This window comes from Sceloporus occidentalis, unplaced genomic scaffold, assembly GCF_023333645.1.
Source record: "Sceloporus occidentalis isolate IW3139 unplaced genomic scaffold, rSceOcc1.0.p SCAF_3, whole genome shotgun sequence".
Classification (NCBI taxonomy): domain Eukaryota; kingdom Metazoa; phylum Chordata; class Lepidosauria; order Squamata; family Phrynosomatidae; genus Sceloporus; species Sceloporus occidentalis.
Genome location: NW_028316983.1, coordinates 88,167,500 through 88,188,252, shown reverse-complemented (window position 1 = coordinate 88,188,252; position 20,753 = coordinate 88,167,500). Strand labels below are relative to the sequence as shown.

Genomic DNA, 20,753 nt, shown 5'->3' with positions numbered 1-20,753 from the left:
TGGACTCGATGGCCCCTGTGGTCTCTTCCAACTCTATGATTAGCATCTTTGGAAGGCCCATCATAGACTTTGAGATGTCTGGATAAAAACCAGGCCATTGTTGCATTAGCTGGAGGTGACACAACCCATTTTCATAAAAGTGCAAAAAAGTCAAAACAAAGCTACCTATAAGCCCAGTACTTAGGCTGGATCTTTCTATATGAAATTCTTCCTCTCCAAGTTGTGGTGGAAGAATAAGCCCATAAAACAGTGATTTCCAGCCTGTTTCCCGGCCTATCATGTACTCTGTGCTTTATGTGTTGCTACAGCAACATAACCTGAAAAAACCAGGCTAAATTCAGACAGCATGTTTTTACTTTAACAAAAAGTATGATTTACTTAATGAAACAAATCTTGGAAATAATTTTGCTATGGTTGACATATGGTGGGGAAGAGAAGTTCCCCTTTGGCTGAATTATTTGCAAAAGATGAATACTGCGTGACTTCTCATGATAATAAGATACATACAGTTTAAAATTAAAAGCCACAGATACCAAAGCATGTTTGTAACTGCAACACAGAAATGTAATGTATAGAGGACAAAGAAGAAACTGGTGTAATCAACTATATTTGGTCTCTGTTAAGTCATTTTGATAGCTGCTAAACAGCACAATAAAAAATATAGCCAATGATCTTGCACCATAAATGTTAAAAAGTACAGTCCTCCCTCCACATTCGTGGGGGTTAAGGGATGAAGACCACTGTGAAGATGGAAAAACCGTGAATAACCCTCCCCCCCACCGGGGGGGGGGGGGAATGAAGCACTCCTTTCCTCCACCCCTTCCACCTTGGAAAGCATCCCTCAAGCCTTTCCAGAGTGGCAGAGACTTGACAGAAAGGAGTGTTTCCTTCCTCTGGCTCCTGCCAAAATACATTCCTCTTCATCCTCCTTGAATAAAGTATAAAATAAGACAACATGAGAAGACTAAAATCAAAGTACAGTGGTACCTCGGGATACGAATTACCCAGGTTACGAAATTTTCAGGATACGAAAAAAATTAATTTAAAAAAACTGTTTCGGGTTAAGAAAGTTTTTTCGGGTTACGAAAAAACTTTTGGTGCTTTTCGGCGCGATTTCGCACCAAAAAGCGGCTTTTCCCCATTAGCGCCTATGGGGATTCGGCTTGCGAAAGCCTTTCGGGTTACGAAATTGACAGCGGAACGAATCAATTTCGTAACCCGAGGCACCACTGTAGATAGGTTTACAGCACCTGTCAAATATTACGAACCACAATACAATGCCAGTCTCCCTCAGATGGACATCTGAGGAGGCTTCAGATGCTCCAAGGATGCCAGTCCATTCCTGGGGCCACCCTTACCAAGTAGTAGAGACCCACCACTTTCCCCACTGTCTCTAAATCTGAGCATTTAAGGGCCAGCTTTGGATCCACTGGATGTAAATTCCCTCCAGGCTCCCATGACGCCCAGGATTTGGACCTTAACAGAAATCTACCAGGCTGACAAGTAGATCTGACCCTCACTCCAGCTACTGCAAAGCATAGGCTTCTTCTTTTTTAAGAACAGGCTTCAAGTCCTTTTAAAGGGTTAGGATAACTCCCAAATATTTTTGGTCCATCATTTTAAAAATAAACTAGTTTTGAATTCCTAATTGAATGCAAACCTTTACTATTTTATTTACTGAACACTATGATTAAAGAAAATGAAAATAAAATACAGAAAGTGAAAAGAATTAATGGATTGGATCCAGGCCATGTTGTTTATACTGATATCCCATTGAAATCAATAGGGCTCTCACATCAAATTCAGTAGGACATGAGTGCTCCTAATTTGTTGTGGAATGAACCCTCACACAGAGATGATGGGAGTAGCCTAGCTTTCCTCATACATGGGCACCCTTTGTTTTGGTGGGTTGAATTTACTGTATAACAGTAATAAACCAATAGTTGTTTTCAACCTGTTTACTTGAAAGCCTCATGGTCCCTTGAATGTTTACCATGGGTTACATGGTAAACAGGATCTGTAAAGGTAAACTAGGAGGACTGACATTACAGATCTTCTCATCCGGTGCACTGATACAGGGATTGAGATGTATATTCTACACAGTGTCCATCTGCACTGTATGACACCAGCACCCAGAAGGATTGGCTAGCACCACATACACTTGCAAGTGCCATGAAAAAATCAACTAGAATCCTATCAAATATTAAAAAGTTGTTTGTTCTCATTAGTTATTAAATTGTTTCAAATGTATCCCATTGCACTGGTCCATACATTTCTGTAATTTTGTTACCCAGGGTGGGGGTAGGGATGGCATAAGCGAATGGCATAAACTCTGAAAAAATCCTGCCAACACATCTCTAAAATGTTCTTTAAAAATAAATTTAACTAGAAAAAATGTTATTATTCACACCAATAGAGTAACCTCATTCTGATTTGTTATGTCATTTTTGAAATGAGTCTTCATTATGGCTTGCTAACTTATTTTAAATATATATATATAATTTGTTGTGGGTAATTATTAAACATTATTGTAATGTTTTATTTCCAAGCTCTGGACCTTATGTAAAATCCAGGTATCCTTCTAACAGAGACACAGCAGTTACTCAGCAGTCAGCTCAGTGAAGAAACTGGTTCCTTGAAGAAAAGAATTCAAATCCCTGCTCCTGAAAATGGAATGTTTCAGTTCAGTTTATACTCTAAAATTCAGAAATTTGGCCAATGCTCGGATTAGCTGCACATTTAGCACTGCACAATCTCCAGAAGTACACTTCAGTAACTGACCAATTAAGAAAGAACACATGCGTAGTAGGCAGGGTTTCAATTTGTTCTTTAAATTGACAGAGATAAAGTGCTTGCTTGTCATACGTTTCAGTCTACTGCTAGTAGAAGATACAAAGCAAGGTGCAAGGAAAGGGAGAGCATTTCTTCACTATCAATTACAGGCTAGAACTAAGAAAATAAACATATGTGAAGGACAGGAAAATACCTGTTTGATTTGTATGCAGCTGAACAAAGAAACAACATTGATGAAGGAGAGGAAATTGTATGTTGTTGGATTGAAGAACTATGAAATGTTTGAATAACTCCGAATTTGCTGTCGCCGTGTGTTTTCTGGGTTACATAGGATTCCTTTCACAGTCTTTATATCAACTTCTTATTTGGAGGACTTTTTGAAGGATCCTGAATAGTAATTTGTTACATTGGATTATCATATGATACAAAATTATTTGGGCTTCTGTAATGTACACAAAAGCTTTTAATATAGTTTTATAAGTACAAGTTGGCTGTTCTGCAAGTAATTCTCATTGTTTTGTGTGTTCTATTATTCTGTTCCTCTGTTATTTAAGAGTATTTTTGCATGATACTGCTCTTTCTTTACCAATGCAGACAAAAAAAACCAACCCTAGGTAAATCTTGCCAACTAGACAAAAAGGAAACCTCTGTAATTAAAAAAAATCCAATCACAAAAGAAAGGATCTCAATTATAAAAGCAATACAGAACCAATAAACAGACATCAAGCACCAAACACCAACCAATTGAACTAAGTCTTTGGCACAATGCATGTAATAATGGAGATTATCTAATGGGGGGAAAAGTTGGGAGTAAAAGGCATACTCCTGCATAATCACGTGATCATGCAGAAGATTTTCAGATGACATTGCACTCATCCAGGACTTATCCCATGAAGATCCAGGAATGCTCCAGCAACAAATCATTTATGGGGAAGTCCTGGGAATGGTTTGGTTACAGGAGCATTCCTGGCTCTTCACAGGATAAGCATGATGTGTCTGAAAATCATCAGTTCAGTTGTGTAATTATGCTGAGAGTAAGTCTGGCTTTTTTCTCCCTTATTTGCACATGTGAAATATTCTGCGGTGGTTTACTGCAGCTTTTGAGCTGTAGGTGGCCCTTGGGACCCATAAGTACAGCTCCACACCTCCCCTCAAAATTTGATTCAGGCAGATTTGGGGGTGACTTTTCACCCACTCTAGCTTCCTAGATTCCCACTAACCCTGAAAAAAAAAGATTAAAATTGGTTGAAAATTGGCCAAAATGAAAACTGGAAATCACATCACATCACTTCCAGCTTGCTGAAACAGAATAGTGTGGCCCACCAGGTAGTGGAGGAGTGGGGAATTGGACATGTTCCCTCCGCAGTTGTCCACCTCTGGTTTATATAGACAAACCTACTATGTAAATCATGTGTATAACTCAACAGCAGTTTCCACAGTTGTGGCAACAATATTCTTACATTCTATAATAATGGGAATTTGCTGTTTACTATGATCAGAGATTATCTGGAGTTCACATGAGGTTTCAAAATACAGTAATTGGCCCAGGAGACACTAAGGACAATTCTGCATGTGCAAAAATGTGTAGAGTGCACTGTCCTTTACTGATAGTTTGTAACATTGTATGATTTTAAAGCTATAAAACTATAAACAAAATAGTGCAACTATTCTTCAACCCACACCACCAAGTTAAAAAGAATAGTTCCATTTTTATAGAGCAGCATTTTTATAAGAGATGTTCTTCAATATTGGTTTTCTCTGAGTACTCTGATATTAATTCTCCATTTATTAAATAATAAACTTGTAGATCATAGATCATAGAATTTCCACAGTACTTGTTGCATTGCAAATACATGTACTATACTGCATGTTCAATTTTAAATTGGTGTAGAGGATGAGATCAAATAAATCATTTCCAAACATTCATGAATTGCATCCTTCCTATACAGGTGTGCTAGTTCTATATGGAGGGATGGAACAAACAACAGATTGTACAGACCTGCCTCTGCATAATCAATTATAATCCCATGAAGTCCATGAACAAATGTTTAATATGCTGAAAACTAGAATCTTTCAAAGATTTGTTTCCATAGTTATTCTCCAGTAACACCAGGGAGAACAGCTACTTTTCAAAAGGGCAGAGCACAGGAAGATTATACCATTAACAAAATCAAACCAGAACGCAATGTATCAGTTATTGTTCCTCTTTTGGAGATGCTTAGTTTGCCTCTTCAGCCTGGAGGGGAGGAATTTTGCTGGACACAAGAGTGTAAACATAAGGCCAGATTTTGTTGGTTTCTGTTCCAGAAAATGAGTGTAGGATTCCTCTGTTTCTGAAATAGGAACAGAAATCTATATAAGTGAATGAAGAATTTTAAGAATTACTACAGTACTACAAAATTCTCCACTTACACAAAAGAATAGATGAGCGAGTATAAAACAGTGTTGATTCACCTTACATTTTGATGTGTACACAACCTTTTCTAACAGAAGTATTTTAATCTGTGATCAAGAGCTGTAAAACAGTACGTGAACCAATCCACAATGGACAGTGATATATATAATATAAGATAGTGTTCTCTCTTTTTTAAAAAGATAGATTGTTTTATTGGCTCAGGATCCTGACACTGGTTCTAGAAGATGATCTACCAGACTTATTTTTTGTAAACAAACCAACCAAACTTAGTAGAAGCATTAACATTTCCTCCTATATAACTTCTCAAAAGTACAGACTAGTAGCTATTTAATACTAACATGGGCCAAAATTCTGTAATGCAGTTACCAATACATAACCTAAAGTTATACACTCATGAAGTTAAGCACTCATGATGTATTCATGATCCCTGGGTAGACCCTCATTTAGGGGCTATGTAAGAACCAAGGAAGTTCTCCAATCTCCACTTACTGGGAAGCAGTCAGTGTAGGGATGCCATAACCCGGCTGCGCCCGCGATTGTAACGGTTTTTGGGGTATTGGCATGGCCACGGTCCAGTTCACTCTAAATCCCGGGTTTGGGCCCCGGCCGGCAGCCATCACACCTAAGAGAACACTCGTCCCCTTGAGGATGGCTGGCCAATGGCAGAGCAGCTGGGGCAGAGCTGTTTCCAGCCCCACTCTGCCATTGGCCAGCCTCAAGGAGGAGGAGGAGGAGGAGGAGGAGGAGTGAGACTCTGGGCCAGCCAGGGTGAGGGGAAAGCTCCCTTTCTTGGAGCATGGCGAGGAGGAGGAGGAGGGGGAAACAGGAGGAGGAGGAGGAAGAAGAGTATCCATAGATTCCACCAGCCACAGCTTGGAAATATAAGCTAACCTTAATTTTGCCATTTTATATAAGGGACACTATTTTACTATATATTATCTTTAATGGGACCTGAGTATCCACAGATTTTGGTATCCACAGGGGAGTCCTGGAACCAAACCCCACCAGATATCAAGGGGCCACTTTATTCAAACAAGAACAATAGACTAATACCCCCCAAAAATGGCAAAATAGTGTTTTTTAAATAATCTGAAAACTCTACTGACATGCCACATAATTTTTGTATCACTTTAATATACACTTGAATATCAAGTTCAGACTTCTACTCACTTGTACAATTCTATAACAGGCTTTGCAGCATCTTTGTATTTTCTTAGCCTGACAGCAACAGCTTCAGGTTTATCATCTTCCCGTTGGATTAATGGCTCACCAGTAACATCATCAATCCCCTGCAGAACAAGAGTGATGTGAAAGCAAGAACAACAGCAACAACAGTAGTATGTCTAAGCATGTAATTACTGAGCAAGGAGTAGGGCTGAATTTAAAATGCTTGTCATTTTTTAAAAAAAAAATCTCCTGTCTCTGCCCTAATCACTTTAAAAATGTCCTATTTCTAATGTCTCCATGATGAAGGAACCATCTTCAGAAAGTCTCTTGTGTCCTACAGCTGGAAAAATTTCCCTTTAATGGGCCTGTGTGCCAGAATGAAAACATTTCATATCCAGGTCAGAAAGGTATTGACAGCTCGCCCTGCCGAGACCTCTGTGCTCACTTGCTGGATCTTTCAAACTTTGGATTTGGATTCTCTTTCCCCTCTCTGCAACAATTATCCTAGCCTATTTATTTATTTATTGTCATTATTATGTATGTTATAAAGCAACAAGCACTTTGCACGAATGTTTTGAAATCATCTAGTCTTCCTGCAATGCCCCTTTCACAATATATAATATATTTATGTGTGATTAAAAGTGCCAGGAAAACTTACAGCAATGAAGACAACACCAACATTACTTGGGAGCATTTCTAATATTGAGAACCATTTGAAAGTATTAAAACACATTTTTGTGCACATTTTCCTGTTTCTCCAGAATGTGCATCTTTTTTGCCACGTATCTGGAGTAAGACTTGATCCAGACAATACAAAGTATTTCATGAATCATTACAAGAAGAAAGCAGAAATCATCTTCATACATGGATGATCTATCTGATCTTCCTCTTTCCAAGTTACACTGACCTATCAGAACTCATAATCTTACATGTATATGAGGTGGATTGAATTCCATATTATACACTCTCCCGCTAGCCGGATGAATCCAACGAGCACTTAGACGGTCTTTTAGGGTCTCAAATGGGATGTTTAAACTTATCACTAGATCCAGTTCACATATCCTGTCAAGTGCTTCAGCTTGTCCCAGGGTCCTAGGAAAACCTATAGGCAAAAATAATAATAAAAATGTTTACAAGAGTTTGTAGTGAGTTTGAAATTTTAGTACCAATCTCTCCTTTTTTTAAAATTAGGAAATATAAAGTGAAAGTCACCCATTAAGACACTCCCTCTCCAAGCATGAGGCAAATGTCACAGATTTCAGAAACATGCAAGATATCTTATGTAAGATGAGCCCTGCTGGATAATGCCAAAGACCATCTACCATCATTTTTCCCACAGTGGTCTACTAGATAACTAGGGAAAGCCTGCAAGGAATGCCTAAGAACAACAGAATTCTCCTCTTATTTCCACAGCAACTGCTTTCCATACAGGAGGTACAGGTTCAGCCCCCAGCATTTTCAAAGAAGGCTGGAAATAACTTCTGCCTGAAAGCCAAGAGAGTTGTGGTGAGTCAATGTTGACAATAATGTCCTAGATGGACCAACAGTCTGACTCATTATGTTACTGAATCTTTAAACTACTCAGATTCTGACTGGTCACCATAATTTTTCTCAGGTCAAGAACTCTTGAGTGTGGGTGGGAGAGGGTTTCTGCCTTTTCTATCTCAAAGTTTGGCTCAACAACTAGACAAGTTGTTCTCAACTTTTTCCTAATAAATTCAGGGACACTTCACACATTTCATTTCTGAAGTATCCAAGATAAATCATATATTTTTCAAAATATGTACTCTGAGGCTAACCCACGTTTATCTCTGTAAGTATGTGAAATGTCCAGTTCACTCAAAAGGGATGTATCCTATACTATGTCTGCATCAAGGCAATGGCAAGGGATGATCATTTTCACTTTTGAAGCTAGTGTCCCACCAATGATCCATTCATTTCCTGTTCCTATTTGGGTCCATTTTTGTCCATGTTAGGAAGGACTGTGGGGCAAAAAGGAACAAAAATAACTTGTTTTGAGGCAGTTTAGGGGCACATTTGGCAACAATTTAAAAAAAAAATAGGGTGGATCCACAAAGCACCAAAAATGGGGCTCAGAGCTGCATGTAGCCAGCAAATTGTCCTTTCTTTACCTCTGGTTTTTGCAAAAATTACAAGCCAGAAAATTAATCGAAAGAACCAAGGTGGTGGAGCAGAAGTAAAACTATAGAAAGTACTGACATTCCTTGTATAAATGCACAACACTGTCTTCTTCTACCAGCAGCCTTGCCTAGATCTATACATTTTCTTCCAAACAGCAAGAATTACAGTAGGAGAGAAGTAAAGCTTTAGTTCATGTCATTCATATAGATTTTTCACAGTAGTACCACAAGCCACTAACAACAGTTCCTGGGACCACAGGCCAACACTGGTTTCTTTATGTAGGAGAACAGGAACACGCCAGACCCTTGGCAAAAATTTATTTCCCCTTCCACAAACTGAATTATACATTCATTCAAACCAATGGCTGTTTCAGTCCCAGGCCAGCCACCTCTTCATATTACTCTGCCCTGAATGTGCAATTTAACTTCTGGGGGAAAGGATAAGGAAAATACCATAAGCACTGTAAAATGAGCTCTGGAGATTGTATAAAATGTGTGAAAAAGAAACTTGCTACCTGTAACTTTGTGACTTTTTAAAAAATGACTACTACAGCTCCTATTTTTGACATTATAATTTCAATAAGGAAGAAAATGTTAGCAACAACTGCTATTTGTATTGCTCTGATTTTGTTACTTATTTGGGGGGGGTAATTTAAGGCTTTGGGGGACATTTTAATTTTTTTCAATGTAATGTGAAGTTGAAGGCTTTCACATCCAGCGTCCATAGTTTTCTGTGGGTTTTCTGGGCTATGTAGCCATGTTCTGGAAGACTTTATTCCTGATGTTTCACACATATCCTCCCTCATATCCTCCCATCCTGAGGCCTTGCCATTCAACAACAGACCAACACACAGATTTAACATGTTAATCACTTCCTCCCAACCAAGGATCACACAAATATATATAGGGTTGCCATAACTTTCAACCTCCAAACTGGGACAAATGGGGGGAAATGTAGGACAATGTAGGACAAAATTTAGCCCTTAATGTAGGATATATTTTTAAAATGGAGGACACGTGAAAAAATTTAATGCTTTAAAAAAGTATTGATATAAACGCATGTTTCTTAGGCATGCTCAAAATGGAGGACATTTTGGCATTATTCCTAGACATATGGAATCTGGCCAACCCCCCCCCCCCCAATTCCAAAACACACACAACAGGACAAGTCCAGGCATCCTTAGCATTTGAGCTGAGATAGACAGGCAGCCCCTTGAGCCGGCAAACTACATGTTCCAAGCCTTCTTAGCAATTACCCTCTTCCTCCTTCTCCTTGCCCCCTGTGACCCCCCCCCAACCCTCAACTCCTCTTTTCCCCCAGGTATATCTCAACTTACTGTAAGGGGGATTTATGGGTCAGTCTTTTTTTTTTAACATGGAGGCAAAGCCCTGAGAAGCCCTAGATCCCTGAGAAGGGGGGTAAATAGATAGAGGGTTAGATAGAAGGGGGTTAAATAAGGGGGTTAGAGAAAGGAGGGTTGGAGAAAGAGGGGCTAGAGAAGGGGGGGGCTAGAGGCTGGGTTGCCATTAGTCATAAAGGAGTTGGGCACACAACAACAACAACAACAACAACAGCAGCAGCAGCAGCAGCCGCCGAGGAGGAAGGGGGGAGGAGGAGAAAAAGGAAAGGGAAGGAGAAAGAAGAAAAGGAGGAGAAAGAAGAAGAATAGGGGAAAATATAAAAAGAAGAGGAGGAGGAGGAAGAGGGGAAGAAAAGAAAAAAGGGGAAGAAAAAGAAGAAGCATAGGGGGAGGAGAAAGAAGAGAAGGAGGGGAAGAAAACAAAGAGGAGGAGGAGGAGAAAGAGGAAGAAAAAGAGGAAGAAGAGAAGAAAAATGGGAAGAAAAAGGAAAGGAAGAGAAATAGCTTGCCAGCAAAGCTCTTTCCTGCCCTCAGCCCACGCGAGGAACCAAAGAGGAGATGCTCCTCCTCTTGAGGCTGGCTGGCCAATGGGGAGAGTAAAGCTGAAACAGCCCCACCCCCTGCTAACAATCACAGGCTCCTGCAGCAGGGGAGGGCTGTCCAGCCATTGGCCAGCCAATCGGAAGGGCAGGAGCTCCTGCAAGACACGCACGGCCAGGGCAAAGCACGGCAGGCGGTGGAAAGGCTGCAGCAGCAGCCGCAACAGCAATGGCGGCCGCAGAGCGGCCGCAGTTGTTGCAGCGGAGGCGGCGACAACCAGCTCAACCCGGGATAAACCTGGGCAAGGAGCAAAACCAGGGCAGGACCGTGCCAACTGGCCAAAAAATGGGTTTGTCCCTCCCTCAGGCGGGTTATGGCAACCCTAAATATATACACCCCACATACTTCCATGTTACCACCCTCTGAAGATGCTAGCCACAGATACAGGCAAAAGGTCAGGAATAAATCCTTCCAGAACATGGCCACATAGCCCAGAAAACCCACAGGAAACTATTTTTAAATGTTATTTTCCTACATTCACAACTGTGTTATCATGCAACAAACTGGTTGTATTTTTGGTAATACTTCCACAACAGTAACACTTGAGTAGAGGGGAAAGAACATCAACACAGTATCTTTTAACATTAATGTTTCCAAAGTCTGTCTTAGCCAGACTCAACACCCATGCTTTCTCTAAGTTACATCAATGTAACTTATACACCCTCCCCCATTCTTGAGCCCATTAAGTGCATCTAGTTATCCATTCTCAGAAATTCCACTAGCCTCATTTTTTTTGCTCTTGTGTTGGTATGGCAACAGTGAGACAAAGATTCAAGAGAGTCTAGTCATGGACTGTCAGTATCTAGGATATCAAATTATCTAACTGAATTCTAAGAACAGTATGGCCAGGTTTCAGTAAGGATATTTCACCGAAAGAGAGGCGTCCATCAACAGAACTTGCATGAGGGCAATCCTTCCTCCTCCTTTCAGCTTTCCATGCACCCTCAAAAACTGCTGAGAAGGACTAGGAAGTCCTCTGCAGCAGGTTCTGAAATGGTGCATGAGGAAAGGGAGGGACAGAAAGCCCTGTCACACTATCTGTCAAGCATGGTGATGCTGGATTTAGATCTACACTGCCATTTGGTCTTTTCTTCTACTATGGTGCAGTACAGAGCAGTTATTTCCAAAAAAAATAAAATAGAAAAAATCAGAAATTTAAACAGTTCAGAGAAATAAAACTTGAGATCAATTAAACATACAGATTGAACTCTTGTTGGTGCCCTACCCTAGCCTAACTATGCTGGCAAGGCAGGAAGAAAAAGGTCCCAGGTGCAATGGCTCTGAAGGAAGTACAGTACTAAACAAATAGGATATTCATACTCAGACCTCGCACATTTGGTTTGCCTTCTTTTGGCATGGCTGCTCAAATAGCATTTCAACTTTGTGTTTGTGTAGATTATGTGCCTTTAGGTCGCCTGTCAACTTATAGTGACCCCATGAATTTCATACAGTTTTCTCAGGCAAAGAATACTCTGAAGTGGTTTTGTCAGTTCCTTCCTCTGAAATATAGCCTTCAGCACCTGTCATTCATCGGTGGTCTCCCAGCCAAATGCTAGCTAGGGCTCAGCCTGCATAGCTTCCAAGATCAGATAGGATCTATTGACTTAAGAGTATTTAGACCCAGTTAACAGCCTTAGATTTCTATCAGTTTCCCATACTGATAAAGAGCGGAGGGGAATGCTCTGAACCAGAGAAAGGAGAAGATTATTTGTTGGGTCAGATTTCAGAAAATAAACCTCTTAGTTATCCATGTTAAATAATTCAACAATTAAGTCATTCATTCAATGATGAAACTGTGATTTTATCACAATGAACAGTCAAATATCTGGCACAATGTGGGAGTCATTAATATGAAGGGAAAGGGCTATAACCTATGATACAAGGTCCTGCAATTCAAAAGTAGGGAAAGGGCCTGTTCCACAATCTTCCACAGGGAAACCCTGTGTACCAATATGGTAAGTGTGCTAAAATGTCCTACAGCTAATGTACTCTTGAAATTAAGTAGCAGCTGCCTTCTAAGACAGAATTTCCTAACTAGGTTCTTTTAGTCAAATGTCACTTCCCAGAACAAAAGAGGCTTTCTGATCTAGTCTCCCTATTATTTCCATTCTCTACAGTTTATTTAGTACCTTCATCAAAGAATACTCTGGAAAATGTGGGCTTTTAGCACATTAATTCTGTTCAGCATAATATTCAATTTATGAGCCTAAACATTCATTTGGAAGGAATGACCAACCAGACTCCTGAAATCCTTAAAGAAGAGCTTATTCTGCCTTGATCTTTCTTTAGATCTGTTTCAATATGGAGTCAAGATTTACACATGCAGCCAATAGCTCCCACAGTGGTCTGCTGTGGGTTCAAATTATCTATATGTGCAAAAACCAGACATGAACCATTTTTAATGAGGTCTCTTTTTTAAAAAAATAAATAAAGATGTAAATTGGCAAAAGTGAGACATGGCTTCCATTGTTCACTGCACACAGACGAGATTGCTATAAGCAATTCATTTTGGCTCTGTTCTTTCCCTCCTACCTACCAGTTGGTACTTGTCACACTTCAGAAACACACAGGGAGCACACTGTTTCATGTAACAGAAGGCAGATCCACAAAGAGTCTCTCAGCTTAGTCACATCCCCAAGGAGGGGTGGGGAAGATAAGCAACTTGTCTGTGTGCCTCTTCCCATTGGAAAAGATAAAGACAATAAAATTTTGTGTTGCTTTCTTAAACCTCTGCTTCTTTCCATATACAATCAATGCTTACCTTCAAAGTCCTTGCAGTCTGGGGCTGAATTAACTGAGCTTTTTTGCCAACACAAGACTCTCTGTTCACACACGAGATGGCTTTCCAGATATTGTTGGGCTGTAACTTCCAGCAGCCTGAGCCAGCATAGCCAATGAAGAATGCTGCAGTCCAACAGTTTCTGGTGGGCCACTTGATTCCCACCATCACAATCCTGAAAGGCCCTGTTCCAATTTCCTGACAATCTTAAAGTGCCAAGACTGGACCAACAAACATTCTTAGTGGTGGTGCCCCAGGTTTTGATTAGATTTTCCCTTGGTGACTACTCTAATATCCCTTCAGAGTCAGTGTTCCCAGGCTTTTGAACCCACATATTTATTATGCTTTCTTTGGTGCTTTCTCCCACCTTCACCAGTCTTGTGCATACTGTTGTTTTATTATTCATTTTGCTATTATCATTATCATCATCTTTGCCTTCTTCAAAACCTCTCCTGGAAATACCTCATTGACGGGCAGCATGCTATCACTGAATGCATCTGTTTACTGAATTATATATGTGTACAACTATTAACTGCTCTGTGTAGTGCTTAGAGTAGTGGGAGAGTTCAAATCCCTGCTCAGCCATGGCAGCCTTTGGGGAAGTCACCCTCTCTCAGCCTATGGAGAAGGCAATGGCAAACCTTTTCTGAAGAAATCTTGGAAAGAAAACCCTATGAAAGGGACACCATAAGTTTCAGTTGACCTGATGGAATATAACACTAAGAGAGAGAGATTTAGAGAGAGAAAGAGGATATGCATAGTGAAAATTCTGCTCTGCTCTGTAATAGATATATAGCACAAGTTTTAAGTATGCAGATTTTAAAATTTTTAGATTCAATATTATATTATTTTTCCCACTGAAGTTGACAACAAAGTGTCAAACCAGAATGAAGAAAGGTAAAGTGTCTATAGGAAAAAGCAAAAGTGAATTGCCTGCTGAAAGAAGTACTGGTCAAACCATGTCAGTAACTGGCCAATTCTTTTATAGATGAGCACAAGAGGGTGAATAAAAGCAGATGCAGCAGCAAGTAATGAGTGGAATGTCCCCAATTAACATTCCAGAATAATTTAGGCAATTTCTGCAAGCCCTAAGAAATCCAAGGTGGCTTAAGGCTCATTTCCCATTTGACATCTTGGAAATGCTTAAGGAAGTCTTTGTTGTTTTCATGTTACATTATTTTAACCTAAACAGCACCCTAGAGAAATCAAAATTCAAAAGGGTCTGTCACAGATGAAGAGGACAAAACAATATCTGCTAAAACTTGAACCACCGGCGGGGGGGGGGGGGGGGAGCAGGGGATCTCTTACCATCAAGTAACCAAGGCTGGCTCTGCATTTTGTCCAGTTCTGTCATCATGACACGTGTGAACACGTGATCAGGTACCAAAAGGCCTTTTTCAAGGTACTGCTTTGCCAGAATGCCAACATCTTTAGATGTGGAGTGTAAGGTGCAGGGAAAGAAAGAAAGAAAAAAAAATCATCATTTAGTTAAGATACTTTACAAGCTGGATTTCATAATTCAGATTATTAACTGTCTTAGAGTAATCATCCCACATGTTTCTGTTCTGAAATCAAATACAGAGGAGAAATCCACAGATGACTAATTTGATGTTCAGGCTTCAGTGCCGCCTGATGTCACTCGTTAATACACCCATCATAACTCTCCTCTCATTAGAAACATTTTAGCTCCCAACACTGGCTGCCAAGTCAGCTGAATCATTAAGGTGCCAAGTCATCAAAATGGCATGAACCATCTTAACCATCTTGCATCTGCCAAGGCTAAGGTCAGCCAATTCTGCAGCCATAAAGGGAATCACTTGCAAGTGGTCTTGCAAAGAGAATAAGAAAATAAAGTACAATTCAGAGTCATGTTGACAGGTTAGGAAGCAGAGTCACACTTGTAAAGGAAAATGGCAAAAGAGGCATCAATTAAAAAATGGCAGTCAGTGAAATCAGAGGCAATGGACATAAAGAGTTAAAGAGTTAAACCAGTAAAAGGAAAGGTGGAACTAAGGCTGCTTCTACACTTCAGAATTAATGTAGTTCGACACCACTTTAACTGCCATGGTTTAATGCTACAGAATCCGGAATGTGTTGTTTTGTGAGATATTTAATCTTCTCAGTCTGGTGCCACAACAAACAACAAACTCCAGGATTCTGTAAGATGGAACCACTGCAGTTAAAGCCGTGTCAAACTGCATTAATTTTGCAGCAGCCTTACAGCACAAGAAACCGAAAAGCAATGTAAGGCTCAACACTCAGTTATAACCCATGTTCACAGTAATATATCTATATACATTTCTACCATTTGACATCTTGTTTAATGCTTGACACCTTCTTTTACAGTCTTATCAACAACTTCAGGTATACCTTGCTTTTTTTCCTTACTTATTTAACATAGCTAGCTATATTTCTAGTGCAGCTCAACACGTTTCTTAGAAGTAGGTCCAATACTTTTCAGTGGAACTTCCTCCCTAGTAAGTGTGTTTAGAATTGTAGCCTTCATCTCTAGGAGGTGACTTGGATGTTTTCCACGCAGTTGGGAAGATAACAAATATTTGAGTTAGACGGTTCATAATGACATAACAAGAATGGGGTGGGGAAGGAAACTGGTAAAGGAAACAGTGAATGACAGTTAAGATCCCACATGAAAATAAGCTGATAAAATAAACTATGTATTTTTTCTGGCCATTCAATAGTCTAAGCATGTAACAACATGCATTTTTTAAATGTTATTTTTACTCTGAACAAAATTAAGAACTACATTTGAAGGTGAATTCAGAAGCTTACTGTTAGAAACAGTGACTTCAACATATGTGACTTAAATCCCTACGTGGCTTGGGCCCAGAGTACTTGAGGGAACGCCTTCTTCCCTATTGTCCGTCCCGCACACTAAGGTCCTCTGGAAGAAATCTACTACAGCCAAAAAAATCTAGGCTAACATCTGTCTCCCAGAGGGCCTTTTCTATTACTGCTCCTAAACTATGGAACGACCTGCCGGAGGAGATCTGTCACATTTCCACTCTGGCAGCTTTTAAGAAAGCACTCAAGACGGATCTCTTCCGGCAGGCCTTTCCAACTTAGTTACCCTCCCCAGATATAGAGATATTTGTCCCCTCATCTGTCTATTTTCCCCCGCCAATGTTTCTGCCTATTTTTTGTTTGTTGAATGTTTTTAATGTTTTTAATGTTTTAATATTATTACTGTTTAATTCTGTTTTAGTACTGGGAATGGGGGGGTAGGTCTAGGGTTTGATTTTTTAACTCTATTGTAATTTGTTGTATTTTATTGTTGTAACCCGCCCGGATTCTTCGTGATTGGGCGGGCTAGAAATAAATCTATTATTATTATTATCATTTACTCCCAAAGAACACAACCTTATTATTATTATTATTATTATTATTATTATTATTATATACTCCCAAAGAACACAACCTTATATTGTCCCTTCCGTTTTGAAGAAATGAACAAAAAAATGCATATCAGCAGTTTCAAAAGTTTTTGTTTTAAGTAAACTTTTCCTATCTGGACATTCCTCAAGCAGTACTTACAATCAGTGCCTTGATCTTTGATGTATGTATAGATTAGCATGCATATTACAAAGTCTTTAATAGCTTACATGAGGACATCACAGTCTAAACCTGTATGGAGTAGGGTGCTAAACCTAAAAATATACTTAATATTATAGTATTCTTCCATAGCAGTGACCAAGCAGCTGCTGAAATGAGGCTGGATCTGGGTAGCGGGTAAAATGAGACATCAAACCACCATTCATTCAGGCATTTGTTTACCTTTCCTTAGTCTTTCAAGTGAGGGTTAGCACAGAAACATCTTCCCAACCATAGACACACACACACACACACACACACCCCTCTGGCACAACAGACTAGCATGACAAAAAGCTAGAAGAACCAATCTGAGATGTTGGGCCATAATATGTTGGTACTGTAGGCTAGCAATTGCATTTTTCCAGGGTTACAGCAGGCTCTGAGCATCCTGTTTCTTAATTCCTGATTTTCTTCACGGCCACATTGCCTGGAACATGTCCCTCCTGCCACCATTGCCTATGCTGGGATTGGTACATTGGTATCATTCCCTACAGGATTTCAGCCCTTGATCTCTTTTCTTCTTTCTCTCATATATCCTGAGTGGCAGCCCTGGGTCCATCAGATGTTCTGGGCCATCATTTTCACAATGCCATACCAGTGTCCACACTGCATAGGGCTGATGGGAATTGTAAGTTTAAAAAATCTGATGCACTGAAAGTTCCTAAACTCTGTCCTATGCCGTAAAACCTATAAAGAACAGTTCTTTCAATTGACCTTCTGACAGGACCTTTCCTTCTTTCTTTAACCATTACACCAAGACTCAAATTAAACAGGCAAAATTTTCCTTCACTGTATGGCCTGTTGCGGGGTGGCTTGTCAGGCAGCTTCCTGGAAAAGGTAATGGTCTTCTGTCCCTTCCACAGCAAACAACCCTATTTATTTTAGTTTATTGTATTATGTCCCCCTTTCACCCAACAGGGGTCCTAAACCAGTTTACAAGAAGGTCCAAACAACTAAATGCTGACAATACAAAAGTATTTTAAAAACCCAAAGGTTAAATTATCTATCATGTAAAAACACACATAATTTAAAACAGTATAAAATCATCTGAAGGACATAACAGAAAACCTCAGCTTCAGTGGCTTGTCCAGGGCATTACGCTGGCTGAGACAGAACAGTAAACAGCACACATTTACACAAAAACACACAAAGGGCATAGCACTCAATGTATTTTAGCACATGAGGCACAAAATATTACAAGCACCTCTTGACTTCCTGTCACTTAAAAAGGAAAAGGAAAAAAACATAACTATTGTCTGTCCTTTCATGATGGTGAAGATCAGCCTCTTGAAGCAGATGCTTCAGTCTACCTAGTGGCAGAACTAGTCTTGCAAGCTGTGCCTGCACTAGTCTAATCAATCAGGCAGTATCACATTCCATGAACAAGAGCATTGTTCACATGACCTGAATGCATAAGAACTTAAACAGGTAGAGGGGTAGGGCTGCATCTGCTGGTCCTGCACCAAACCTCTTTAGATGCTGTGGTTGGTTGTGTTGGCCAACAAAGGTAAAACTTTTTCTTTGGGGCTATAATTGACTGTTTAAACATTTTTCCAAGTGTAGCAGTACAGAAACTTCTTGAGAAATTCAATGTTCTCTGCCTAAGGAAGGGACCTGTGGCTTCACTAGAGAGACACCCTGGATCCTAAGAGAAGTTACTTTACTGCTGTTGTTGAGCATCTAAGTTGTTTCCTGTTTATGGCTACCCTAAAGCAAACCAATCACAGGAGTTTGGGGGACTGAGAGTATATGAGGCTGATATGATAGCCTTGTTTAAGCATTTGAAGGGGTGTCATAATGAGGATGGGGCAAGCTTGTTTTCTGCTGCTCCAGAGAGTAGTAGTTCATGTAATAATGGATGCAAGCTACAAAAAAAGAGATTCCACTTCAACATTAGGAGGAACTTACTGACAATAAGAGCAGTTTGACAGTGAAACACACCACCTTGGTGTGTGGTGCAATCTCTTTCTTTGAGGATTTTTCAACAGAGGATGGATGGCCATCTTTCAGGGGTGCTTTTATTCTGTTCCTACATGACAGAGGATTGGACAGGATGGGTCTTGTGGCCTCTTTCAACTCTATGATTCTATGACTCACTCAAGGTCATCCAATGGTTTTACATGGCTGAGCTAGGAATCAAACTCTGATCTCCAGAATCACAGTTCAACGCTCAAACCAAAACCCCACACTGGCTCTCTTTATTGATGCTAATGGTTTAAAATTTGCAGTCCCTTTTCTTGGTCCACACATGGCCAAGAAGGGAGTGGTCTCTGCCTTCATTGCAATCCTTCCAAACCAACTGAGCAATAACAAAAACAATGTCTGAAACAAATTGTAGGCCTGTGATACCAACACCATCACTTTTATTTTCTTCTCCTGTATGATTTTTCACCTGATAAAGAAGCCAGTGGGGCTGAAAAAAGCATGCAAGATGTGTTTTGTGCATTTTGTTCTTTTATGGATTTTGGATTTGTTATATTTTGCTATATGGCCAACACAGCTACTTTTGCATATCATCCAAAATAAATACTAGATATTTTTTTAAAGGTTGTGTGGATGTGCTTTCAAATTGTCTGTCAACCTATGGTGACCCAGTGAACTTCATAAGGCAAGGAATACTCAGAGGTGATTTTGCCAGTTCTTAATTTTTTTAGGTGAGGAATACTCAAAGGTTTTGCCAGTTCCTTCCTCTGAAATATAGCTCACAGCACCCAGTATTCATTGGCAGTCTTCTAGCCACATACCAACCAGAGCTGACCCCACTTGTTTCCATGATCAGGTAGGATCTGGCGCCTTTAGGATATTTAGTATGCTGTGGGTGTTCAAATCCCTAAACACAGTTTTCAAACATCAAACATCCATTCTTCTGTACGGTCACATTCTTGAGCAAGAAGCCTAAAAATTTCCTTCTGCTAGCCAGTTTTCTTACAGATTAACTCAAGAATGTAGTGGAAAAGTCCTCATCTTAACTAGGTGAAAGGCAAAATTTAGGAAAATAGATTTTTATTAGTATATGACTTAAAGAAAGCTTTTTAGTTTCTTTTTTCTTTTTTTTGGCAAAAAACCACCCAAATAAATTCTAACAATATTCCCAACTAAAGTAAACTCTTCAAGAGTTTAGCATGTTAAATTTGAAAATGAAGCTGATAATGTTAAACAATAGAAATTTAAATAAATTCACTATCACAAACACTAATAATTGAGAAATTTTAAATAGCTGATTACTGCCGATTAACTCATTGATCAAAACATTAATGTAGGTCTGGACCATCAGATTTACTGTGAATGGCATAAATGTTGTCGCTTTTTACTTTAGGAGAGCACGTTTTGTTGCTGGGTTATTTTTTTCCCTTTTAAAGTTGCTGCCTCCAACCTGGAACTATTCCCCCTGATGGACTACAGGGATCATACTATTGTTGTTGCCAGGGAATGATGGAAGTCCAAAACATCTGAGAATTGTCAGACTGGGGAAAGCTGCCCCAAAGCATGGGATCTCATCTTATAACCTCTTTAATACAGTTTGTCACTCATCTGTATCTCTCTTTTCCTTCCACTCCATCAACATGTATACGTCCCTCACTCTTCAAATGCCTTATTTATTACAGTATTATTTCAGTTAGAGTAGTGTGGCATAGTGCTGTGAGTTCTGGACTACACCTCTGGAGATCAGGGTTCAATTCCCAGCTCAGGCATGAAACCCATTGGGTGACCTTGGGCAAGTCACATACTCTCTGCCAGGGGCCGGCAATGGCAAACCTCCTCTGAACAAATCTCCCCACCACCATCACCACAAAAAAAAAAACCCTTAGGGCCAGCACAAGTGGGAAATGACTTGAAGGCATACAACAACAAAATACCACTCCACCATAAGTACAGCAGTAAGTGGA

At 39.9% G+C, this 20,753-nt stretch overlaps 1 protein-coding gene across 1 annotated transcript in view; it reads right to left on the bottom strand.

Moving 5' to 3' along the window:
- Positions 1–2,609: 2,609 nt before the first annotated feature.
- Positions 2,610–20,753, bottom strand: part of LOC149316388 (adenylate kinase 4, mitochondrial-like) — a 44,878-nt gene continuing 26,734 nt past the window's right edge. The window contains exons 3-6 of the mRNA XM_089518688.1: positions 14,566–14,685; positions 7,306–7,478; positions 6,380–6,498; positions 2,610–5,126 (exon numbers count right to left, since the gene is read on the bottom strand). Coding sequence (XP_089374814.1) covers positions 5,012–5,126; positions 6,380–6,498; positions 7,306–7,478; positions 14,566–14,685 — 527 coding nt within the window. The 3' untranslated portion in view covers positions 2,610–5,011. The remainder of the gene's footprint in view (positions 5,127–6,379; positions 6,499–7,305; positions 7,479–14,565; positions 14,686–20,753) is intronic.